General features: G+C 46.8%; 2 protein-coding genes across 4 annotated transcripts in view; one reads left to right on the plus strand and one right to left on the minus strand.

Annotated features, from left to right (window-relative positions):
• KLHL24 (kelch like family member 24) overlaps positions 1-24,577 on the minus strand; it is a 59,305-nt gene extending 34,728 nt beyond the window's left edge. Inside the window, exon 1 of one of the 3 annotated variants that reach the window (XM_085867768.1) lies at positions 24,405-24,577. The gene's annotated coding sequence lies outside the window, so the exon portion shown is untranslated. Of the gene's footprint in view, positions 1-1,134; positions 1,237-23,231; positions 23,972-24,404 lie in introns of those variants that run through there. The other 2 variants (XM_085867762.1, XM_085867764.1) reach the window with 2 other exon arrangements.
• A 62-nt stretch (positions 24,578-24,639) lies between these two features.
• Positions 24,640-26,917, plus strand: part of LOC147031806 (uncharacterized) — a 40,030-nt gene continuing 37,752 nt past the window's right edge. The window contains exon 1 of the mRNA XM_085867754.1: positions 24,640-26,831. Within this exon, the coding sequence (XP_085723880.1) occupies positions 25,494-26,831 (1,338 nt within the window). The 5' untranslated portion in view covers positions 24,640-25,493. The remainder of the gene's footprint in view (positions 26,832-26,917) is intronic.

Raw genomic sequence — 26,917 nt, forward strand, 5'->3', positions numbered from 1 at the left:
TCAAAACACACCAGTTGTTGATAGATAAAGCAATGGAATGTAAAGGCAATCTGTATAAACTGGGAACTCAAATAAAGTCAGTGATTGTAATCTCCACTCACACTACTTACTTCAAGCTTTCTTCCTTTTAATTCACACCCAAAGTCAAAGATTGGACGGTGATGTATCCCAAGCACTTCTGTCTGCTCTCTGTATCAAATGTCCTCATTGGGACCCCAACAACCTAGTCTTGTCTGTTGCTCACCAGGTGGTTCTAGTGCATGTGCTGGATGATCAAGTGGCTTAAAACGGTGGAGATTTGTGTGGGTGGAGCGTGTTCCCATTGGGCACTTTGAATCACCTGCCTGAAACGTGAAGCAACCTTAAAAAAAACAACAAAAAAAAAAACTCCATGGTCGGTTAAGTAGCGTGTTGTTTTAATAGTTTCTAAAGGGAGAAGCAAATGAAGAAACTTGTGAAAGGTGAAGATAAGTCCCAGGCCAACTAATTTTTTTATTGAGATATGGGAAGGGCATCAAACGATGAAAAATATCAGAAAGGGCAGGAAGTAGGTGAGTGAATAAGCGTTCTGTGTACCTTGAACGAAACAGTTATCTCTACTATATTCACTTTGCTGTTAAGGTTACACAAAAAAAAAAAAAAACCAAAAGGTATTTTAATTTACACATCGAAACACTTTGTAGTAGGCTCCTCATTTCTACCTTGCAATAAGCTCCTGAATAATGTTGAATCAATATCTTGATGCAAAATCAATACCAGGTATAGTTCAGACGCTGAAGGATTTAATTCATGCATGTGTCTTCATGTCTCACTTTTAGGTCATTTAAGATTATCAACAAATTACTCAGAAACCTTTCATTTTTCTGAAAAATTATATAAGTCGACATCACTCATAAACAAAACTATTTGAATAAAATGTTTGACGTCGAGTTAACTCGTATCAAGTTTGCTTTCCTTGAATTAACCAGGAGGTTTATACATATTCTGGGAAGGCATGCCATCCAGTGAGTGCTACCCACGCCAAGAACCTGCCTTTGGGCAGAACACCGGAATGCCAACGTATATACACATTACTCACGCTCAAACATTTAAACCTGACTGTTGGAAGGATAGCCCAGAGGAATGCGCACTCACTTCTAAGGTGTCAAGCCTTGGTTCGAATCCCGATGCAGATATAAATGGTCATCCTGATGTTTTTGAGGCATGGTGATCCATCGATGTGTGTGCCGTCACTCAGATGGGCGTTCAACTGGGGTGTCCTGTCTGCCAGAATTAGTTGGTGGGTGTTAAAGGACCCTCAGTGCCCTTTGTGATGAGTAACTGAGCTTTTGCTGGCTCCCTGACCAAATTGCAAATTACTGCTCAAACCTACATGGAGCACTGCATCAGCGGCATGGCGGTGCTCCCTGAAAATGATGCTTGGTTATCATCCGTGCTTTAACGGAAACTTGAGCACTTTGGGAGATTTTTTTTCTGAACACACAGGCTGGTAGGTTAGCCTAAATGCAGGCACACTCAACTCTGAGCTGTCTAGCCAGGGTTGGAATCTCAACCAAGCTATACACCATCATCCTGCTGTTTGAATGTGTCATCCTGCTGTTTGAATATATCAACACTGGTTCTGAAAGAACCCACAGTGTCTTTCGTGAAAAGTAGCGCATCATCGCCGGCAGCCTGAACAAATTTCAAATTCCTGTCGCCTTTAGTCCTGGTCAACCATCTCGTGAAAGACTTGGGCCATAAATCTTCGCTGGCCAAGCTACAATAAGGTATCGGAATAACTGAGGCTGTTAAAGACAATGAATGGCTGCAGTAGATATCTTGGTGAACACATTTTCAGAAAGCCTTTCAAGAAAGTCACGTTCACATAAAGTATCCTCACTTTCATGAAAAGTCAACAAATCACCAAAATTATACAAAGGGTACAAAACGTTTTTATTATTAAACGATTAAATTGCCCTACGTCACAAAGGTTATTTATTGAATCAGGACGAATACATTAACCATGTGTGTCTGTCTCTGTCTCCGGTGTTATGGAAACAGTTTCTTGGCTCGGGGTTACAATGTAGAATGGGTCGCCGCTCCGACACACAAAACTCAACTGAGTGTGCAGGAATTTGTTCAGAGTGCCGGTGATAACTCACTTACTTTGAGCAAAGAACACTGTGGGATCTTTAATATCCACCAAGTGATGTCGACAGACGGGACGCCCGGTTTAACGTCCATATGGCTGGCACACACATTGATGACGGTGAAGCACCAGGATGACAGTTTATAGTTTGGCGGAGATTCAAAAACCAGCTTGGCTTTGTGGGTGTGCCTACCTCAAGGCCATGCTGTCAACCCAAGACTGGTAAAATAGTCAAATAATCCAAACTTAGATTTTTGCATTTTAATGAGTCATAAAGTAAACAATATACTTCCAATTTGTTTGCATCGTCAATACTTTTGCAGTGACAATTTTGAGATGATCTCACACGGCTATTCGACTGATGAAGACATTACATGAACCAAACACTTAGTCATCCAAGAGATGGCTCTAAACATTATGAGTGGTCAGGTCAGGTCAGGTATGGGAGCATGAGCCAGAACAGCGCGTCGCTGCGTCCACTTTCCGCCGGTACTCCAGGGGCCTCCGTCTGGCCATACCCCAGGCAGATGCCAGGCCCATCCCCATCTCCTTGAGATGATGGTCAACCTGCTGCAACCATGAGGCACGTGGTCGTCCCACTGGCCTCCTCCACTCATGAGACTCCCTCGCTGAGAGAATCTGGTGAGCAGGATCAGCGTCGGGAAAACGAGTCACATGTCCATACAGCCGCAACTGACGCTCACGGATTATGCAGGTAACAAATCTCATCCGAGTCTCTCTCAGCAACCGCTCGTTGGACACAAAATCCGACCAGCGATAGCCAAGGATTCTCCGAAGACACCTGGTACCAAAGGAATTAAGTCTCCGTCTCAGATCCTTGGTCAGAGTCCAAGTCTCGCTCCCAGAGAGCAAGACTGGAAGTACCAAGGACCTGAAGACTCGGACTTTCGTCCTCCCGCACAGGTACCGGCAGCGCCACACCCCATGATCCAGTGAATCCATGACTCCCCAGGCCCGACCCAGACGTCTATTGACCTCTGACTCGCAGCCAGCAGAGACATGAATATCACTGCCAAGGTAAGTGAATCTCTCCACGACCTCAACATCCTCACCACAAACAGACACAGACAGGACAGCAGCATCCAAGATGTCACCGAAAGCCTGGATCTTAGTTTTGACCCAAGAAACCCGTAATCCCAGCGGCTCCGACTCCTCATTCAGCACCTCGAGGGCCCCCAAAAGGATGTCTAAAGTCTCCGCAAAAATGACTGCATCATCTGCAAAATCAAGGTCCGAGATCTTGATATTCCCAAACGATGTACCGCAACTTGATCTCTCCGACATCCTCCTAAAATCCAGTCCATACAAGTGCTGAAAAGTGTGGGGGCCAGTACACACCCCTGACAAACTCCAGTAACAACTGGAAATAAGTCAGAGATGGTACCACCACACTTCACAGCACTCTCAGTACCAGAGTAGAGTTCAGACATCAGATCGATCAGTTTTGGTGGCACCCCACGAAGACCAAGAATCCTCCAGAGGACATCCCAATTCACTGAATCGAATGCTTTACAGAGATCAACATAGGCTGCAAGCAGCCCCTGCCGAAACTCTCGTCTGCGTTCGGTGAGGACACGAAGGGCAAGGATACGGTCAATCGTTGACCTCTTTGGTGTAAAGCCTGACTGCTCTGGTCGCTGGTGCTCAAGCAGATGGTGGCGAACCCTATCAAGAATTATCCGAACGAAGACCTTGCCCGGCACTGAGAGCAGCGTCACCCCTCGGTAGTTGTTGCAGTCTTGGCGATCACCCTTCCCTTTCCAGAGAGGGACAACAACCTCTTCCAGTCAGTTGGGATGATGCCTGTGTTCCAGGCAGAGCATAAAACTGCATGCAACGACACGAGTGCAGCATTTCCACCAGCCTTGAGAAGTTCGGCATGGATGCCACAGATCCCTGGAGCTTTGCCCCGTTTCAACTGGTTCACCGCAGCCCGTGTTTCCACAAGCGAAGGTGGACCACAGTTGATTTGAGGGTCAGCAACAGGGATTGTGACACCCTTGACGTCCAACTCGACAGCTGGGGGATCAGTCTGGTACAACTGCTCAAAGTAACCGGCCCAGCGGGCCTTCACTTCAGACTCCTCTGTCAAGAGCCTACCACTCTCTGCTCGAACTGCAGTGCTCCGAGGGATGGGCTTGGATGAACGTAATGCGCGAATTCCCCTGTAAGCAGGACGAGAATCACCTGTCCACAGGTGATGCTCTACCCCCTCCCAGATTCCTCGCACATAGGCCTCCTTGTCCACCCTCAGTGCACGTACAGTTTTACGCCTCAGCTCCCTGAACAGCTCAGCTCTGCCATTCAGCCTGGCCCTGCGACTCTGGTCAATGGTATCCAGTGTCCCTTGAGAGACAAAATTCTTCTTTGCCCTGCGGTGAGCTCCAAGACATCCACCGGCAACATCAAGGACGGTGGTCTTGAAGGCGCTCCACAACTCTTCAGGACCCCCCAAAGCACCCAGACCCCCCAAGTGTCCACTCAGCCTGTTCGCAAACTCCTCAGCTACTCTCTCATCCCTGAGCTTGGCAACATCCAGCCTCGGCTGGGATGGTACCATTCTCCAGGATTTAAGGTGCAGCTTTAGAGTTGCTACAACAAGCCTGTGGTCAGTATTGAGGAACTGAGCACTCCGGTAGACCCTCCAGTTCTGGATCATCCTCCAACGACCGTCAATGAGGACATGGTCAATCTCCTTTGCCACACCGCCAGCGTTGGAATACCAAGTCCAGCGATGAGCTTGTGGGCGCTGAAACCATGAACCAGCCACCCTAAGTCCATGACTTCTTGCAAAGTCAAGGAACTTAGTGCTATTCTGGTTCATAGTTCCTGACCCATGGGGACCAACACACACCTCATAACCATCCCTATCAGTTCCAGTCGATGCATTGAAATCCCCCAAGACTAGAAGTGTATCTCGTCTGGGGCACTGATCAACCACAGAATCGAGCGTGGCGTAGAATGCATCCTTCACGGTGAGATCACTCGCCTCAGTCGGAGCATAAACAGAGACCAGGGAAATGACACCTAAGGAGTGACGAATCCTTAATCTCATAATACGCTCGTTGACCGGTGTTACCTCAATTATCATTGGGGTCAGCTTATTGGACACAGCTACAGCAACTCCTTGGGTATGGTAACCATCAGAGCGACCAGACCAATAGTAGGTGTAACCACCCACCATTATCTCGCCGCAATCCGGTCTCCGAACCTCAGAGAGAGCTGCAATCCTGATGCCCAAACGCTTGAGCTCAGATGATATCAGAGACAGGTGATCATCCTCTCTTAGGGATAGGACATTCCAGACACCCACCCGAAAGGACCGCCTCAGGTTAACCCAAGGAGACCGCCGTCTGGTGGACGACACCTCAGCACCACTCCGACACACTCTCCCACAATCTGACCCAGGGATGTTACCCCGTGGTTTCCCTCCTATCATCAAAGATTGGGGGTCCCGAAGGCTTTGCCCCAATCCCGTCATCCGGTGAGCTGCCCTGCGAAGGGAAGCTGCACAGGAGGTACTCCCACGGAGTGGGTTTTCAGATTTTTTTGCGTTTTGCGGAATGAAGGGTTTTACAGTGGCCGGAGTGCAAATCCTGCCACCAACCTCCTTATAAGAAGTAACCCAACTGCAGGAGGACGTCTGCAGACACAGTTGGGCACTAGATATGGATGGCCGTTGGCTCACAAGGAGCTCCTCCGCCCTTTGACGGAGTGGGGTAAACTCAAAAAAACCCATAAACCAACATATTTTATTTGTTTATCTTTGTTTTTGATACATGAGTAATCTTCTTCTTCTTTAACAGGCACCATTATTCCAACTTTCTTGTGGGGTCGGCCAGAGGAAGCTTGGAGTGAGTTCACGAACTGGCTGGCCAGGCCTGACTGACGTTCCTGACATTCAACTAGTTAGGGCAGGAATTTGGAATTTGTTCATAATGCTGGCAATAGCTCACCTTCTCTTCACGAAGGACACCATGGGATCTTAATGTCCACTAGTGAATGCTGGCAGACGGGACACCCGGGGAGTTAGCACAGTTTAACGTCCATCCGAGGGATGGCACACACATTGATGGATCACCCTGTCTGTGAAACACTGGGATGACAGTCATTGCTGGGTCAGGATTCAAATCCAGGCTCGACAGCTTAGAAGTGAGTGTGCGTAACCAGCTTAGAGACAAGTGTGCACAACCAGCTAAGAGGCGAGTGTGCATAACTCTCGGCTGTCCTGTCAGCCTAGCTTTGATACATCAGGAATGGTGGGAATAAATGTTTTGTTTTTTTTTAATATTGTTTTTTAAAAAATAATTATCTTTATTCATTCTCATTCTTGCTTTTTCTTCTCTTTTACCTCCTTTGCTCTCTATTCCTCTCTTTCATTATATCTATTTCTCTCAGGAGAAGTGAATTATTGCAGAAAATTTTCTGTAAAGCTCACTTGGCTGCATCTGGATGGGTTTGACGGTGGTGGAGGAGCGCCTGAAACCCAAATCCTATCCGGGTTCCACCTGATGACTCCATCTTTGTTCTTTACCTTCTCGGGTTCTTTCTTGGTCTTCTGTTTCATAATAAAACTGACCCTCGTTGTGGGAAAGAAATTGAACTTTGTATTTGGCTGAACCCCGAGCCTGAAAAACAATACCATGATATTCCCCCGATTTATAGAGATTGAGGCTTTTGTTCGAGATGAACGACAGAGGGGGGAAAAAGCTGACCCATCAACAATAAAGAGGAAATTGGCAAACAAAGGACGGGAAATTTGGCAGAAGAGAAAGCAGCATAGAGTACGTCGTCGAGACATTTATGGAAAGGACAAGGATAAGGAGACCAAAGACATGTGAACAGAAAAAAAAAAGGTTGACAAACAGGAGAAATGTGGAAACGAGTAAAGGAAGAATGGAGAAAAGTGGATCAGTGAGACTGGCAAAGATGAGGAAGAAGAATAGGAGCTATCACGAGATGGTGATTGTGCACGATTTAAATGGGTTGGAGAGAAAAACGTGGTTGGACAGGGTGTCGATTCCACAGCGGAAGAAGAGAGTGGTAAAAGAAGAGAAGTGAGCAGCTCGATTAGATTTGGGGAGGGTCACAAGGTATGGCTTGTTGGCCGAGTGAGTTTGATCAAAGAGGTGTCGCCTGCTCGGGAGATATCCAGTGAGACTCACTCTGTCCAAGCCTGGTTTTGGCTTAACGGATAAGGTGGTTTTGGCTCAAGTGTTTAAGGTCCCGAGTTAAAGCCCCCACCATTCCATTTACATAACACCTGGTGAGTTGACATAACACCAGCCTGTCATCCTTTTGAGGTCAGTGAAACGAGTATCAGTTTACTGGGACGAATGAGCCATTTGAGTATCCTGCATCAGAGTGGTGACCTGTCCAGGAATGTACCCCCCCCCAGCCAAGGAAAAACTGCCTCGGCAACTCTGTGCGTCTCCAGACACGAAAGTAGTGGTTCTTCTGTTTTCTTCTACCTCATCCTCCACCTTGAGGTTATGAACATGAAGTGTCCATCCATTTTTGAGTTGGTTGGAGTATGTTTATTCGGGAAATTCGTAGAGTTCATCTTTGGACTTGCTGTGTTTTTCCCCACCTTATGCACATGGCAGGTTTTTGAAAGCAGCCTAAAAGTGGCCAAGACAGAAGACAATTTGATAATCTGATGTTAAAGAGTTGGATAAGAGGTGGGCCTTAAGGTTTCCTGAGATTATAGATTCCATAAGTTGCTGATTATGGGAAGAAGACAAGCTGGGTTTGTCTTGGAGCCCTTTGCCACCATCCTTAATGAGGGGCGGTAACCCTTTGAGAAGAATTTGTGGAGGAGTAGGGAAAGAGGAATGCCCTGCTCAGATACACTAGGTTTTGATGAAGAGTGCAATGAGTTCATCAGCAGCAGTTGCGGATGAAGTGTCGCGGTTGTTCAAATGTTTCTCCACATTCCCATGTGAGCAGCTCACTTGTCTCCAGGACACCGGCAAGTGAAGGAAAGTATGAGACATGGAGGGAGAATTGCGAGTCTAGGCCTTCAGAACAAAGACACCATGCAAGTATTTGGCCTCATCAAGAGCTGTGTGTATCATGACTTCTTCCGTGATGAGAAAAGCAACTGAGGACGAGCATGATCCTGAGAAGGGTTTTACTAGTTAGCACGACAATTTGGAGGAGGGAGAAAAAGGACTGAAATGTCTCATCTCAGATGAGCTCAATGTTGGTTTCTTGCTCTTCGAAGGAATACACGCAGATTGTGAAAATTGTCGAGTGTCTGTAGATTCTCACAGGTAGGATTAGTCTTCCAGGTAGAAGATGCAAGATGGTTTTTAGCTACTTCACCACAAGCTTAGATGAGATGTACATCAAGGAAGAACAGAGGTGAAGGCATGGGGGAAATAATTTATGCATGTTGGACAGTGGAACTCCAGGTGCTGTCAATATCTAGAGGTAATGATGTGGAAATAGCAGGTTTGAGACTATCCAGTCCAGCTTTATTTAAATTTACAACAATGCAATGCCATGGTGGCTCACAGAAACTGTTAACACGAGAACAGCACGAGATAGAGTGCATACCTCCGCCAGGCTGAACAGTTTACATTTTGTAGCCCACTCGTAGACCAGGTCTGCATCATATCTTTTTTTTTGTATAGTCAAGGCTTGTGGAAGAGCGAGAACACAGAATGTATCAGAATGCAACAAAACAAAAGGTACAGCAGAAGGAAAAGGAGGAAATGCCAACAGCAGGACTGAGAGAGAAAATAGACAGAGACAGACAAACAAGGGAGGCGAGCAACAATGAGGGTTAGGGTAGAACGCAGGTCGCAAGGGGTGGACAAGTTGGATACAGAAGTAAAATCTGTTGGGGTGAGGTTGTCATACACTCAACCTGTCCACCAAGTTTTGTCCGAATCCGTCTATATCCTTTTGTGATATCCTACACACAAACAAACAGATAAACAGGGGTGAAAACATAAACTCCATCCACCTTTGGTGGCAGAGTTAAAAATAGGTCAATTTCTTTATAAATGACTGGATCAGCCAAGAGGACAAGATAAGGTTCAAGACTAATTTTCAAGAATGCTTGACGTTGGTATGTATAGAAGATTGATGTAAAGTTTGACGTTGGGATAGTAACCTGTCGGTGAGGTTTGGGTGGGAATGCCGACTGACTGAGACCTGCTGATTAGCAGAAGGCTTTGGCTGCTCAGCAATGCGAAGAAGCCACAGGTGTTTTCATGTCAACATCCTTTTGTCAAGGTTGAGGGAATGAACTTTTAGCAGAGGAATCAAAGGTGGGGGGATTTATGGGTGAAATCCAGCATCGTGAGTCACATTTTTATTTAATGCTTGTATTTGTCCTTTTACTTTGACATGCTATGGTCATTATGTCCCTTCAAACTACGATTTACAGTCAAAACTCATTGTCTTACATTTATGGAGAATGTGTGTGAACTTGTTAAAATTTCAAGTACTAGTACGTGCCCGTACGTACGTGCAAACCAAAAAAAACAAAAAAAACCTTTCAAACCGCGAGCCAGAAACAACAACTACACAGGCCATTCCTTCGCTCTCGCGTGCCCGTACGTGCAACCCCCCCCCAAAAAACAAACAAACAAACAAACAAAAAAAACTTTCAAATCGCAAGCCAGAAACAACAAACACACAGGCCGTTCCTTCGCTCTCGCGTGCCCGTACGTGTGTGCCCGTATGTGCAACCCCCCCCCCCCCAAAAAAAAAAACAAAAAAAAAAACTTTCAAACCGCAAGCCAGAAACAACAACCTTCAAATTCCCTGCTTTCCTTCCAGGACAGGAAGAGGTCTTCCAGAGGACCTTCCTTCGCTCTCGTAAACGACGACTGGATTGGGGCATTGTGTTTATCTATAAATGCGCGCAAGAAATCGAGAAATTAGCAAACATAGTGAGCTTCATACTCAACGCGTGCACATGAGAGAATAGGAAACAACAACAACAACAACAACAACACAATACATGGCAATTTGGAATCCGTGTCGTCGGCTATGACCCTTTTGCTTCCGATTTTTGTCATCGGGAATGATGCGTCCCGGGAGATAAAGGCATCGTCGGAGACATGAAAGACCCAAATATCAGACATGGTGTATATTTCCTCCACTGATTTTAATAAAGATATCTCCTGCATCATCAAAAAATAATTTTTAATCGTGATTTACATTATTTGATCGCTGATCCCGAATCCAGGCGAAGCCTGGTGTTGGCGCAGTGGTTAGGGCAGTGGCTTGGGACCCAAAAGGTCCTGAGTTCAAGCCCCGTTGGGCCACTGAATTAATATATATGTATATATATATATATATATATATATATATATATATATATATATATATATATATATATATATATATATATATATATATATATATATATATATATATATATATATATATATATATATGTAAATATAAACCAAGTCGACAACACCAGGGGGTTGACTCAGCCTGCCATCCTTCCGAGGTCGGCGAAATGAGTACCAGTTGTACTGGGCTCGGTGTATGCCCACGTTAGAATAGGTGTACCATATCCCTGTGTGTCGTAAGAGGCGACCAGTGTTGCGTCAGGAAGGGCATCCGGCGTAAAAACCAATGCCAAATCATTATGCGGACAACAAAACGAATTTCCATACCGGATCGGTCGAGGCCCGGGTTACCAACGATCGCCACCGGTACCGGTGGTCAGCAGGGTACCAGTGTAAATTGTGCTACTGCTGGGCGAAGGAGGAGAAGGAGACTGGGAAGGCGAGTCCGGAGGCAGTGGGAGAGGGGGAAGGGTAGAAGTGTGCAGGTGAGAGTTGGAACTCTGAATGTTGAGACGATGACTGGCAAAGGGTGAGAGTTGGCTGATATGATGGAGAGAAGAAAGGTGGACATACTGTGTGTACAAGAGACCAAGTGGATGGGGAGTAAGGCGAGGAGCATTGGAGGTGGTTTCAAATTGTTGTACCATGGTGTGGATGGGAGGAGAAATGGTGTCGGGGTAATCCTGAAGGAAGATTATGTCAAGAGGGTATTGGAGGTGAGGAGAGCGTCGGACCGAGTGATGAGTGTGAAGTTGGAAATTGAAGGGATGATGATGAATGTCATCAGTGCATATGCCCCACATATGGGGTGTGAGATGGAGTATAAAGAAGATTTCTGGAGTGAGTTAGATGAAGTGGTGGAGAGTGTATCCAAGGATGAAAGAGTGGTGATTGGAGCAGATTTCAATGGGAATGTTGGGGAAGGGAATAAAGAGGATGAGGAGGTGATGGGGAGGTACGGTCTCAACAAGAGAAATGTGGAAGGGCAAATGGTGGTAGAGTTTGCAAAAAGAATGGAAATGGCAGTGGTAAATACGTATTTCAAGAAGAAGGAGGAACACAGGGTGACATTCAAGAGTGGAGGAAAGTGCACACAGGTGGATTACATCTTAAGCAGGAGATGCAACCTGAAAGAGATTAGTGACTGTAAGGTGGTGGAAGGGGAGAGTGTAGCTCGACAGCATCGATTGGTGGTCTGTAGGATGACTTTATAGGTGAGGTTGAGGAAGAGAGTGAGGGCTGAACCAAGGACCAGATGGTGGAAGCTGAAGGAGGAAGACTGTTGCGTGAAATTTAGGGAGGAGGTGAGACAGGCGTTGGATGGTGGTAAAGATGGGTGGGATGATTGGGCAACGACAGCAGAAGTTGTGAGGGAGATAGCTAGGAAGATACTTTGTGTGACATCTGGACAGAGGAAGGAAGATAAGGAGACTTGGTGGTGGAATGAGGAAGTACAGGAAAGTATAAGGAAGAAGGGGTTGGCGAAAAAGAAGTGGGATAGTCAGAGAGATGAAGAAAGTAGGCAGGAGTACAAGGAGTGGCGGCGAAAGGTAAAAAGAGAGGTGGCAAAGGCCAAGGAAAAGGCAAATGACGAGCTGTATGAGAAGTTGGATACAAAAGAAGGGGAAAAGGATTTATACCGATTGACAAGACAGAGGGACCGAGCTGGGAAGGATGTGCTGCAGGTTCGGGTGATAAAGGACGCAAATGGGAATGTGCTGACGAGCGAGGAGAGTGTGTTGAGAAGGGGGATGGAGTACTTTGAGGAGCTGATGAATGAAGAAAATGAGAGAGAGAGAAGGTTGGAAGAGGTGGAGATAGTGAATCTGGAAGTGGGGTGGATCAGTAAGGATGAAGTGAGGACTGCTATGAAGAAGATGAAAAGTGGAAAGGCGGTTGGCCCAGATGGTATACCAGTGGAGGCATGGAAGTGCTTAGGAGAGATGGCAGTGGGGTTGTTAACCAGATTATTTAATGAAGTCTTGGAAAGTGAGAGGATGCCGGAGGAGTGGAGATGAAGTGTACTGGTTCCGATTTTCAAGAATAAGGGTGATGTGCAGATCTGTGGAAATTACAGAGGGAGAAAGTTGTTAAGCCACACCATGAAGTTGTGGGAAAGAGTAGTGGAAGCTCGGTTGAGAGGAGAGGTGACGATCTGTGAGCAGCAATATGGGTTTATGCCAGGAAAGAGCACCACTGATGTGATGTTTGCTTTGAGAATGTTGATGGAGAAGTATAGGGAAGGCCAGAAGGAGTTACATTGTGTGTTTGTGGATTTAGAGAAAGCTTATGATAGGGTGCCAAGAGAGGAGTTGTGGCATTGTATGAGGAAGTCGGGAGTGGTGGAGAAGTATGTGAGGATCGTGCAGGATATGTCTGAGGACAGTGTGACAGCGGTGAGGTGTGCGGTAGGAATGACGGACCGGTTTAAGGTAAAAGTGGGATTGCACCAAGGATCGACTCTGAGCCCTTTCCTGTTTGCAATGGTGATGGACAGGTTGACGGACGAGATCAGACTGGAGTCCCCATGGTCTATGATGTTCGGGGATGACATCATGATCTGTAGGGAGAGTCGGGAGCAGGCTGAGGCGAGCCTCAAGAGGTGGAGGTACGCACTGGAGAGAAGGGGAATGATAGTCAGTCGGAGTAAGATGGAGTACATGTGCGTAAATGAGAGGGAGGGTGGTGGTATGGTGCGGTTGCAAGGAGTTGAGGTGGGGAAGGTGGATGGATTTAAATACTTGGGACAACTGTCCAAAGTAACGGAGAGTGTGGGAGAGAAGTGAAAAAGAGAGTACAGGCAGGATGGAGTGGGTGGAGAAGAGTTGCAGGAGTGATTTGTGACAGAAGGGAAGCTGCAAGAGTGAAGGGGAAAGTATATAAGACGGTAGTGAGACCAGCTATGTTGTATGGTTTGGAGGCGGTGGCACGAACAAAAAGACAGGAAGCGGAGCTGGAGGTGGCAGAGTTAAAGATGCTGCGATTCTCGTTGGAAGTGACGAGGATGGACAGAATAAGGAATGAGTATATTAGAGGGACAGCGCAGGTAGGACGGTTTGGAGACAAAGTGAGAGAGGCGAGATTGAGATGGTTTGGACATGTGCTCAGGAGGGAAGCGGAGTATATCGGGAGAAGGATGTTGAAGATGGAGCGCCAGGCAGGAGGAGAAGAGGAAGGCCAAAGAAGAGGTTCATGGATACGGTGAGGGCGGACATGCCGGTGGTTGGAGTGTCAATGGAAGATGTGGAGGATAGACCGAAATGGAGACGGTTGATCCGCTGTGGCGACCCCTAACGGGAGCAAGCCGAAAGAAGAAGAAGATCCCGAATCCAGGCCGAAGTAACTGGAAATTGCATATACAGTTGTGAACAAGTTATAGGTAAAGTCAGAAGCGAATGCAAGAAGAATTCTACGTTCGCCTCTCGGCTTTGCATATTCCATATTAGAATACATTGTCATCACCATCCGTAAGTGGTGCGTGCCCATACGGAATGTTCACATGCATTCCACAAATTATCGCTTGCATTGAAGCAACAACTACTGTGATACTTACACACACAGAGTTAATTAAAATCCAAATTTAAATCAAGTTTACCTCCCTGTCTTTGCTTGCCATGACATTCTCTCCCATTGACCATTGCCACTCCTACACCACGGTAACCAAGGCACAGATCCCCCATCGTAACCGGACGGCACGTGACGTCATCGTCGGCCGGCCGTGCACCGGCCTACGCAGCCACGTGTCTCGTCATTGGTTGGTAAATAAATGGCCATAACTTGGGAACCACTTGTCCAATTAATATCAAACCTTGAAAAGGCACATCCACAGGTCCCCAGCAATATACGTGGCAAGTTTCAATTAGATCGGACCAGTGGTTGTTGAGAAACAGCGGTCACAGACACAGACACACACACTACTGGATTATAGATAGATAATCATCATTGAGATGTTTCATTTCATTCGGGTTTTGCAAGTGTGTGCGGGTATTCTTTATAAAAAAAAGAATTATGATCTATATATAATTCCAGCAATCTCTGTGTGTCTGTCTGTCTATCTGTATGTGTGTCTGCGACCGCTGTTTCTCGACAACCCCTGGTCCGATCTAATTGAAACTTGCCAGGTATATTGCTAGGGCCCTGTGGATCTGCCTTTTCAAGGTTTGATATTAATCGGACAAGCGGTTCCCAAGTTACGGCCATTTATTTACCAACCAATGACAGGACACGGTGCTATGACGTACGGGCATGCATGTACGCCCACGCGAGAGCGAAGGAACGGCCTGTGTGGTTGTTTCTGGCACGCAGTTTGAACGTTTTTGTTTTTTTTTGCACGTACGGCCACGCACGTACGGCCACGCACGTACGGGCCTGCACTAGTAATATAAAATATTCTTTATCTATCTATGGTGGTGGTCGTATGGCAGCTTCGCTGCCAGAGTAGCTATCATTTCTTGAAGCACGACTGTGTTGCTGATGCAGTGCCCCTCTACCAGTACACACACTGGAACTGGTACTCATTTCACCGACCTCGGAAGGATGACAGGCTGAGTCAACCCCCTGGTGTATTAATTCAGCAGCCAACGGGGCTTGAACTCAAGACCCGAGGATCCTAATCCACCACCCTCACCACTGAGCCAACACCAGGCTTATCTATCTCTAATTCCAGCCATCTGTGTGTCTGTGACGCTGTTTCTCGACAACCACGAGTCCAATCTCATTGAAACTTGCCAGGTATATTGCTGGGGACCTGTGGATGTGCCTTTTCAAGGTTTGATATTAATCGGCCAAGTGGTTCCCAAGTTATGGCCATTTATTTACCAAACCAATGACAGGACACGGTGCTATGACGTCACGATTGATGACAATTGTTATTGTTGTTTTTTTTTTGCACGTATCACAATTGACATCACAATTCTTCTTCTTCTTCTTCTTCGTTTGATGTGACGTCACAATTGATACTGGGGACCTGAGTGTGTGCCTTTTCAAGGTTTGATATCATTCTTCTTCATCCGTTTCAGCTGTTTCCCAAATTATGGCCATTTATGATTCGGTTGGTCCGATCCAATTGAAAGAATGCCCCAATCCAGTCGTCGTTTACGAGAGCGAAAGAACGAAGCTGTGCATCGTGCACGTGCAATGGAATCGGACGAAGCACGAGCTGCTCGCTTGACACGCGACGCTGCGCACATGACAAGGTATCGTGCAGCTGAAACGGATGAAGAACGAACTGCTCGCTTGGCAGACAACACTGAACGCGAGGCAAGGCGTCATGCAGCTGAAACGGATGAAGAACGAACTGCTCGCTTGGCAGGCCACGCACGTACGGCCACACACGTATGGGTACGCACGTACGAGCATGCACTAGTAATATAAAAATATAATAAATTATACACTTTATCAGGTACATCCTGGGTTAGCTCCCTCGGGTATTCGCCAAGTTTTTTGACCTGCTCAACATGCCTTGACTTGGAACAAGGCTGCAATGATTTCTTGGACAAAGTTTTTTTTTTTTTTTTTTTTTTCCACTTTCCTCACTCATATTATCAAATGCCTGTTCATCGCAGCTACGAGTCACTAGGTACAATAAAATGCTTGTAAACGCCCAGGGACGCCAGCGTTCGTGGCTTTATTGAATATTATTATTATTTTTGTATACATTGTCAAGGCTTGTATGAGAGCGAACACAGAACGCACAGCAAGGGGGGGCATGAGACAAGAGGGGCGGGGGAAGGACAAAACAGTGGGGAACAGAGATATTCGGAGATCTGTGGAAGGGAGAGGGATGGGGCGGGGAACATGGGGTATACAAGATGGACATTACAGGGACCTTCAGGAAGGAAAGCAGGGAATTTGAAGGAGGTGGGCTTGGGGTGGATTAATGGGGATAGAAAAGATCAAGGATTTGAATGGGGGATGATAGGTGGTGGTGAACAGCTGTTTTGAAGGCCTGGAGGGAAGAATGGGATTGAACAGAGTGAGGGAGTTTATTCCAAAGGTGGGGAAAAAAGAGGAATGAAAGAGTGAAAGTGAGCAGCGATTCGTGATTTTAGTAGTTTTACCAGAAGGGAGTTGTTGGCAGACCTTGAGTGCCCTGCGGAAATATGGTGGCCCCAAATCGCAGACAGAGAAGGGGGGCGAGACCGGAGAGGAGACGGTAAAAGATAGAAAGACCACCGACCTGCCTGCGGTGAAAGAGTGAGAGGCCTAAAGACTCAGCCTCATTGCGGAAGATGTAAATGATCCGAAATGCCTTGGTTTCCACAGCGTGAAGCCGAGGGGAGAGGGGAGAGCAGTACTCCATCAGGCTGCGGACGAAAGCTGATGAAATGAGGAGGAGAAAAGGCTCTGTGGTGCTGGGGGAGAGGGGGGCAGAAGGCAGTTGAGGACGTCATACATACTTTGAATGTGGTCAGGAGCTCAGGTGGGCCGAGGAAGGACTTTGCACGACGGAGGATTCTCAGTCGGTGACTGGCTTTGGAGGCCAGGTTGGAAATGTGGCTTTCCCAGGAAAGATCATGGTATATAGTGAGACCCAGGAGCTTGAAAGAAAGGACTTCTTCCAGAGGATTGTTCAGAAAGTGGATGGGGGGGGAGGGGGCGGGGGTTCCAAATGGTCTTTTCGGAGAAAAAATAGTGAGAGTGTGAGATTTGCCCGGATTGAAAAAGATGTTCCACATGTTGGACCAGTTTGTGATTTTACCCAGATCGGCAGACAGCAAAGAAGCTGCTGCTTGCCGGTCTGAGGGATGACAGATGGTATGGCAGAGGGTGGAGTCATCAGCAAAGAGATAAAGAGGATTATCCAGAGAGTCGGAGAGATCTTTGATGGAAACCAGAAAAAGAACAGGGCCCAGAACGCTACCTTGAGGAACTCCAGCCTGGCCAGGAAGAGGGGATGAAAGAACTCCATTTAGGGCCACACGTTGGCTGCGACAGGAGAAGAAGTCTGCGAGCCATGAGTACCGAGGGGAGATGGCCTTGGATACCATAGGAAGAGAGTTTGGTGAGCAGGGCAGATTGCCAGACTGTGTCAAAAGCACGTGATATGTCCAGGGATATGGCTCCGATTTCCTGTCTGCCATTGAGGACCTCCATCCATTGTTGGGAGAGCAGAAGCAACATATCCAGGGTGTACTGACCTGGTCTGAAACCAAATTGATGATTGGAAATCAAGCCATTGGAGAAGAGGAAGGATTCAATGTCTGAAGCGATTAAAGATTCCATAACCTTGCTGATGATTGGGAGAAGGCTGATTGGTCTGTAGTTGCAGGGATCTGTTTATGCACTTTTTTGTGCAGGGCAGTAATGTTTGCTGATTTCCAAGCAGATGGCACATGACCTTGAGCAAATGAGAGGATGAATAGAACAGAGATGGTGAGCAAGAGCAGTGGAGCAGGTTTTTAGGACACGTGGGCTGATGCCGTCTGGACCGGTTGCAGAAACTGAATCTAGGTTTGACAGCAAGCTCTCCACTTTGTAAGGAGAAAAGGACACGGAGTCCAGGGACAGTTGTGTGCGACTGGGTAAGGTGGGTAAAGAAAGCGATGGGTTTCGGACACAAGATTTCGATGCAAACACTGAGTTTAAACATTCAGCCTTTTCACGTGCGGTATCAGCAGTGTGGCCATTTGAGGGAATGGAGGGGATGGAGGGGAAACGTACACCAGTAACAGATTTGATTAGACGCCATCAGGATTTGGAGGAGGGAGTGAAGTTTGAGAGTTCAGACCTGAGCCTGAGCTTAGATGTTGTTTTCTGGCTCTCCTGAGGGGGGATGCACACTTGTTACGAGCTTTATGGAAGGAACTGAGATTACCCTCAGTTGGGTTTGCTTTCCATGAGGCAAAGGCAAGTTGTTTCAGGACAACTGCCTCACCACAAGCTTCAGTGAACCAAGGGCAGGAGGAAGGGTAAGACAACTGAAGACGAGAGGGGATAAATCTGTGCATGAGGGAGAGCAAGTTTCTTTGAAAGAATTCCCAGGATGCGTTGATGTTGGAGAAAGTAGCGATGGGAGACCAGTCTGTAAGTTTGATGGCTGCTTGGAGACCCTGCCAGTCGGCTTGAGTGAAATGCCAGACTCGTCGGCGCTGAGGTGGTTCTCTGATAACAGCCAGAGAGATGTCCACTTTGACAATGACGTGGTCAGAAGAACCGATTGGAGCGGAGGAAGAACAGCAGATATTTTCAGGGAAATTTGTCAAAATCAGATCCTGAAGAGATGGAGTAACATTGGTTGAGATCCGGGTCGGGAAATTGATCGATTGAGTCAGTCCCAATGAGTTGCAGAAGTGCCATGACAGGTGAGAGAGGTCCCCAAACCTAGCCAACTGACATGATGACAATTGAAGTCACCACATACGAGGAAGAGAGAGTTCGTATGAGAAGATAGAGGTTGTTCCATGTTTTTAGATATTGAGGTGTAAATGGAGTCATCAACGTTTGGTGGACAGTAAAATACACATATAAACATGAGGTGGGAGTGGAGGGGAAGCCATAGCCAGAGGTATTCCTGGAGTGTGGCAGAGTGAGGGCAGTGCATGGAGAGTGAGGAGTCTTTGATGAAGAGAGCAACTCCTCGACCAGGACGAGGCTCAGGTCTGTCATTCCGGAGGAGGGAGTAACCAGGGAGAGATACTTGGGAGTCAGAGACATCCTGAGAGAGGAAGGTTTCTGTTCGGCAGATTATGTCTCGTTTGTCAGTGGCAACCTGTATGGAAAGATCTGTAAGGTTTGAGCGAAGACCCCGGGTATTTGAGGTTCACACTGTCAATGAAGAGGGAGGGGAGGAGGCTTTGGGTGCAAGGGATGGGAGGGGAGGGGGAGGATAGGACAAGGGAGGAGGGGGGAGGTAAGGAGGGTTATTGAAAGAGTGTGGGGGGTTGTAGAATAGCTCGGGGAGAGGGCCGGATGAGGAGGAGAAAAGGCTCTGTGGTGCTGGGGGACAGGGGGGCAGAAGGCAGTTGAGGATTTGAAATGATGAGATGGAGCCGAGAGGGCAGGGGAAGGAAGCAGCTTTGTGGATGTGAGGGGGGGGCAACCTTGAGAAGGGTCAGTGAGGGGGGTGAATGGTGGGAGAAGGGTGAGTGGAGAGAGTTGAGGGAGAAAGGTGAGGGGGAAGCTTGGAGGGAGAAGAGTGTGATGGTTGCTTTGAGAGGGAGCGGTGAGTTGGCACTGTAGTTGGAAAAAAAGAATGGTTGATGGAAAGTGAACATTCATAGGAAACGGGTTTTAAATTTTTTTTTTAGGTCAGAGATGCAATTAAAGACATTTCTTGATTGATGCAATAAAGGCAAATTAAGAGAATGGAGAGAAGAAACACTGTAACAGTTGGATTTTTTTTCGACAAGGTATGAAGGAAAGGTCGAATTGAGAGCAGTCTGTTGAAATAGAAGAAGAGTCGTGCATTATGATACAGTAATGAGAACCACACGTGTGAAAGAGGAAGATGAACCATTATAAGAGATTGTTGTTATTATTATTTTTTTTTTGAGAGAGTTTTCATCAGATTAAGTCATGTAAAGGTTGTAGAAAACATCGTGAGGTGAATGGTAAATTTGGATCGGTAAACGCGGGGGGTGGAAACAGATCACGTGGTTATGGGAGGTGTGGAGATGGAAAGGACACAAGGAAAATTATTCTTTTTGATGGATTTTTGAAGATTTGGTAAGATTCGGGAATGGAGGGTTGTTGGAAAAAAATCGTGAATGTAATGGTGAGAGTGGGTCAGCTCAAGTATAAGAAAGATGGTGTGAGAAGGAGAAGGAGGAGGAGGAGAAGGAGGAGGAGAAGGAGGAGAAGGAGGAGGAGAAGGAGGAGAAGGAGAAGAACGGGATTCGTGGGTATGCAGGGAGAGGTCGTTTTTTTTTTTTTTTTCCTTTAAATTTAAGACAACAGCCGTTGCTGCAAACCCAGAACCGGAAGGATGTTAATTAACTAAATAAGGCTGTTAATTATCTTCAAAAGGGGTATTTCAATCAAACCAAACACCCAATTTTCACTCATGCACTCCCTTGGATTTCCCTTTGTCTGTCTGCAAAGTTTCAGGATGCTAGGTTTCATGGTTTTGGAGTTACGACACACACACACACACACACACACACACACACACACACACACACACACACACACACACACACACACACACACACACACACACACACACACACACACACACACACACACACACACACAGTCGTTGATACATCTTCTACCCTTCTGAAAGCTGCATACCACCTTCAGTGATTTATTTTATGCACTTTACCATTTGCATTACCAACCATCACATTGTATTGATTACTTCTCGAGTTTACCATCAACACGACCAACCTGCTACCTTGAAATATTTCATTTATATACACTTTACCATCACTAATACCTCCATATTTACATTGGCCTGCAAAAGTATCCACCCCCCTACAAAGTTTTCACATTTTGATGCCACCTGAGCGTATAAGCTCCTGTTGGACTTAGTCCAAAACAGGGGCTTATGGCTGACATTGCAAGTGACCCGTATTTTGCTTGGTTTGACCCATTTTCTTTCTATAAACCCACGGACCTGTTTTCGTGTCGTGAAACCCCGTATTGGATGGAAACTCCGAATAATTTCAAAAACGCAATGTTTAGCTTCCATTCCACTTGGATTCATACACAGAGTGACAGATCTGTGACGATCTCCATCCCATATGTAAGGTACCACTTGTCTGACTATTGGCTGGGTGATGTCATGAGCTTTGCTACTCGTGAATGAAGGAACATTTCTCAAAGTTTCATCATCAAGATTTAACAAGGTCATCTTATCGCATTCGTCACCATTTATCATCACTTGGTCTCGATAAAGCAGGAAACACTGCTCTTCATTGTGGGGACGCCATTTCCAGTAAATGTGATGTCACGCATCACAGGTGACAACTGGAAAGGAAAAAACAGTAAACAAGCAGTCATAGACTGGTACTTATGAAATCGTCAACTTGACCTCTGACCTTGTCTAATAAAAGCATGAATCAGTCAGAAGCCCAAGGGGAGCTTGAATTCTGAATTCATTGTGGTCTACGATTTTACACTGTGGTTTGCAGATGAGTCCGAGACAAAAACGAGATTTCTTATAAAAATTCCATTTTTTGTTTTTATTTTTTAAAAAGTGATTCAGTACCAGCAGGATATGCCAGATAATAGGTGTATTACTTTTCACAAGAATCTGATAAAAGACTTATTATTTATTATATATATATCAGTTATTCATCGCTGTTCCAGAATTTTGACACCCGAGTTTTAAGCGTCCTAAGCGATCCCAAAAACCGAAGACAAAATTAAAATCGAAGTTAAAACGAACCCGTAACGTTGAGCGAAGCAAAAATACTCCATTTCTCCACATGAATTTACGGAATTATGTTTGACCTCACTGTGACCTTGACCTTTGACCGATTTTAACCAAAATCTAATCAGCACTAGCCATCACCCTCCTGAATCACGTGGTGTAATTTGACATTGGTAGCTTCTTCCGTTCTCGAGTTATCGTGCCTACAAACAAACAAACAAACAAACAAACAAACAAACAGAAACGGAAGTCATCAATATACTTACGAAATCTTTAGATTTCGTAAGTAACAAACAAACAAACAGAAACGGAAGTCATCAATATACTAATACTTACGAAATCTTTAGATTTCGTAAGTAATAAAACTTTGATAAATTGTTGTTATATTCTTTCCAAATATGTTGTTGTTCTTGTTGTTGTTTCATTGCCGGATGTTGAGAGATTGTGAGGAAGATGATGCAACGGGGAGGTCCACGTGGGATGGGACCTGAGGGATGGGACGTGTTAACGGAGCCAGAGATGTGTGAACGTTTCGTGCAGCGGAATAATAATGGACTCGTGCCTTGCAATCCATCACATTGCTTAGTGTCTGTTGAGCGACATACAGAAATGTTCTTTGCTTGAGAAATGTTCTGTTTTGAATGTATGTTGTCTAACTTGGAACCTCCTTGTCATGACTGATTAGTTAACATATCGAATAGTGTTTTACCCACGTTTGGTTAACCGTTTGCGTTGCTGCATTGTTTAAGGCTGCATGGTTCCCTGCTGTTTAATGAATTATTTGTTTTTCATTGGGATGTGAATTTCGAGTTGGGGGGCCGGGTATCGGTGGCGAGCAGCGACCGCTAGATGGAGCAGTAGAGTCGGCTCCACCGAACACCCGGAATTTAGGTCGTACCGTTCAGATAAATCCGAAAGGTCACGGATCCCTTATCGGACCGAAGATCACCAATAGGTCGACCACGTGGGATAGGGTTAATTGCCAATTTCAATATACCTAATTACCCACGTCGTCCAAACTACCGGGGAAATTCACCCTCGGCAGGATCTGCGCCATCCGGGCCGTTACCGAGCCGGATCCGAGTCGTACCCCGAGCGGAGAGTACCAGAATCCTGCCGGGCCGATCGCACGATTACGGCAGCAATGAGACCTCCTAAGTCCCGTTCACGGCGTGGCAAACCAATGGTAGAAAGGACAAGGACGAGCTGGGACATTCAACAAGAGGGGATTTATTTACAATGGGGGGAAGGGAACACAAAAAGAGCAGAGTTATCCGAATAAGAAATGTAAATAATGTACAGTGAAAGCACTTAACAATTCCACTTTGACAAGACAGGCCCGAACACAGACACGCACACCCAAAAAAGAAATGGGCCCGCCGGTCTTTATTCGGCTCTCCAGCCGAGGAGGATAGTTTAGCTGGGAGTCAGAACGGCTGGCTACCTGGCCGCGAGCGCGCGGCTAGTCGTCCACACCCTCCCGGAGCTCCAGTCACCAAAAGCACGGACCAGGGGAGCTGAACCCAGAGAAGGCGAGACGAGGTGATCTCCCTTGATGAAAAATGGTCAACCGCTCACATGATCACATCTGTAATGCCCAGACAAGACACCTCCGATGCGCGGGATGCAGTCCGCCGCAGACCCAGACAGACGCGCTTCGAGACACACGGGACGCAAAACTCTCCACGCTCGACCCCACAACCACGCCTTTTCTTTTGGAGGGAGGGGCTTCTTCCTCTAGCCACTTGCCTCCTGATTGGTCGGACCCATCACGCGATTCCCTGGCCGTCTCCCATTGGACAGGCCCACGGTAGGCGGGGCAACTCCCACCCTTCTGGGTGGAGTCCCGATCGGAGGCGTTTGTAGCTCCGCCCACCTCCTCACCTCTGACCACGTGCGTAATGGCGATGGTCTTGAGTGGGGGACGGGACGGGTGAGACGCCCCTCCTTGCCAATTGGCCAGAGGGACGCCATGCCCATGTTAAACCCCGCCCACACTTGCTCGCCAGCGAGCAAAGTGTTGTTGTGAAAGCGAAGATGGGCGTTGTTGTAAGTGATGTAAAAATCCTAACTATAAAATAATCCACAGGAACACGTACACTTAATTCCCATAAGACAAGGGACGGAACCCTAACTAGAAACACGTACTTACCGATGTAACTGATCTAATAAGGACTCTGGCTGTTGTGTGCTCATGGCTGCCAGATTCGTATTTGCAAAAAAAAAAAAAGGGAAAAAAAACCCCACAACTTGGTGTCAAGTTGGATGAAATAACCAAAATGAAAACAAAAAAAAATTGTTTCCATTTTTTTTTTATCTCATCGCAAATCTGCGACCACAGCACGCAAAGGGTTAAAGAAAACAACAACCCCCCCCCCCCCCGCTTAAGATTCCTCCCAACTGGTGTTCTTGTCGCCTTCAACTTGCCGTATTTGCTCATGTATTTAGTCCCCGTTTTGATTATCATTAATCTTGATTTGATAAATTTGATTATCACTAAAAAAAAAAGAGGGATATAATGAGGAGAAAGTGAATAATATTTGCAAAACAATGTGGTGTTGCCAAATACATGTGAAGCAAATGTTTTCGTTGTACCGTTAATGTTGTGAACACGCACCAGTATTATTATCGTCTTCCTGCCCTTCGCAGTAAGCGTTGCGTACGGAGATGTATATCAACACTCTATTCGCTCGACTCGTCCCTTCATCCCTCTCAGGTCCTTCCGGTATTGAACTACTGCATATTCATTGATAATTGAAAACGTGTTCGGCGATCGGCAAAAGGCCTGTCCTACTATAATACACTGTTGGTGCACCAGGAATGGCAAGTTTTTCATTGGTCACAATCGGCACCGGAAGAGGATCGTCGAATCGGCATTTTCGAATTGGCGACTTATCGGTTACTTTTGATTGGGGGCCTTTGAAGGGGTTGTCAGATTTATCGATCTGATATATATTTGGTGCATCGAGTTATTAATTAATTTTTTTTTTTTTGACCTCGGCAGACATCCGTTTTGAGTAATTTTTGGTTTCAGATTCGCAGGTTCGTGTCTGTGGGGAATCGTTTTCTGTGACACAGTTTTGAGCCAAGGTCGTAAGTCGCTGTTCCCCCCGATGTGGGGGAGTTTAGAGGTATTTTCAACGATTGGTTGAAAAATGTTTCCATACTCTCATTGACTGGTGCGTCGATCACTTTCGGAAGGTGTTCATAAGGTTTTAATTAAAAAAAAAATTCAACTAAATGCAATGTGTGTGTGTGACAAAGAGACTAAAACCTTCCGGAAGTGTTTTTGAGATTGGTGGTGGTAGTCGTATGGCAGCTTAGCTGCCGGGGAAGCTATCATTTATTGAAGCGCGACTGTGTCGCTGATGCAGTGCCCCTCTACCGGTACAAACACTGGAACTGGTACTCATTTCGCCGACCTCGGAATGATGACAGGCTGAGTCAACCCCACCTGGTATTAATTCAGCGGCCGACGGGGCTTGAACTCAGGATCCCAGGATCCCGAGCCACCACCCTAACCACTTCAGGACCCTTGGATCCCAAGCCGCCACCCGAACTACTTCAGGACCCTAGGATCCCAAGCAGCCACCATAACCACTTCGGGATCCTAGGATCCCAAGCCGCCACCCTAACCACTTCGGGACCCTAGGATCCCAAGCCGCCACCCTAACCACTGAGCCAACACCAGGCTCTCTTGAGACTGATGGCAGAGGGGTGGCAAGGAGAGGAGACCTTGGCAGATAAAGATCCAGAGCGTGTTGCCGCACTTGGTGCTTGGGGTGGCCGTCTTCTTGAGTGGTTGGACTCTGACAGAAGAGGTGCAGGGCACCATTGTGATGTCACATTGGTAACCGGCTCTCGGGTCTCCGAAGAGTCCGATGGGCACGTCAAAGCCTTTCCAGCACACCGTGCAGTCCTGGCAGCGGCTTGCCCCGTCCTCGGCTCTTACTTAACGGCCCATCCTGCAGAGCTGACCGTGAGACTGGAGGATGTGATCATGGGTGGAGAAGTTTATCGCAATGGTAGCGACGATTGTAAAGCTGCGACGACGATGCCATCGAATGAAAACATCACCGGCCAAAACTTTGAGGACGTTGAGACGACCACACTCACTGGGCTACAAGAGAAGTCGTATGATGGGCAGGCAGAGGCTTTAGGTGGTTTGTTGGACCTTGTTTATACTGGGGAGGTTCAAGATGAAGGTGTGGTTGGTGAAGCTTTGAGCTTAGCAGGTCGCCTGGGTATGTCAGCGGTTGGTGGAGGGTTTGGATATGACCAAGGAGGTGGAGATGGTGGGAGCTGGACGTTTTTGGAAAGCATGGCGAGCAATGTCGACGAAAAACACCTCGGCAGTGGCCGAGACGATGACGCACTTGAGGAAGTTATTATTGAGGAAGGATTGAAGGAGGAGGGTGATGTGATGATTATAAAGAAAGAAAATGAAACGCAAGATGTGGAAAATGGTGGTGACACAGACAATGTCCAAGCAAAAGAGAGCTGCAGCGAAGGAGGCGAGCCTTCCAATGAGCGTGCAAAGGATCGACGTCCAAATTTGTCAGAGATTCGTTGGCGGTGCGAGGCTTGTGGGAGAGCTTTTGTGTACCGCAAGTCACTGGAAAATCATGTTGCACAGATGCACGCATCATCCTCATCAACAGACGGCGTTCCTCACCGTCAGTGGCCTGGACCACCTCCACGCTATTGGCCTGACTCTGACAATGAATTGTCCATCACGACGGCCCACGTGCAGTCGGCCAGGCGTCATAATACGAGACGACTGTGTCATCGTCCGTGCAACGGACACGGTGGTGAAATGGAAGTGGGACAAGGTTCCAAAGATGGTGAGACGGAGGGATGTGACGCAGTCTTGTCTGGATTGAAATCCGACGCAGTTGAGGTGGAAAATAAGAAAACGAGAAGAAATCCAAAATGTGTCGGGGCTCAACAGGAGGCATGCGGGTCGGTCTCAGATCGTGTTGTTGGGGTTCGCAAGGGTCAACGACAAAGAAGAAGTCAGGAACGTTGTTCTTGGACTTGCAAGGTAGAACACTTATTTTCTCTTTATTTCCTTTTTCTGAATCCATATCCTCATTGATGGTTCACATTCTCTCATCTCTGGATGGTGTG

The sequence above is a fragment of the Eptatretus burgeri genome, chromosome 2, assembly GCF_056783735.1.
Source record: "Eptatretus burgeri isolate ZD-2024b chromosome 2, Ebu_testis_v1, whole genome shotgun sequence".
Classification (NCBI taxonomy): domain Eukaryota; kingdom Metazoa; phylum Chordata; class Myxini; order Myxiniformes; family Myxinidae; genus Eptatretus; species Eptatretus burgeri.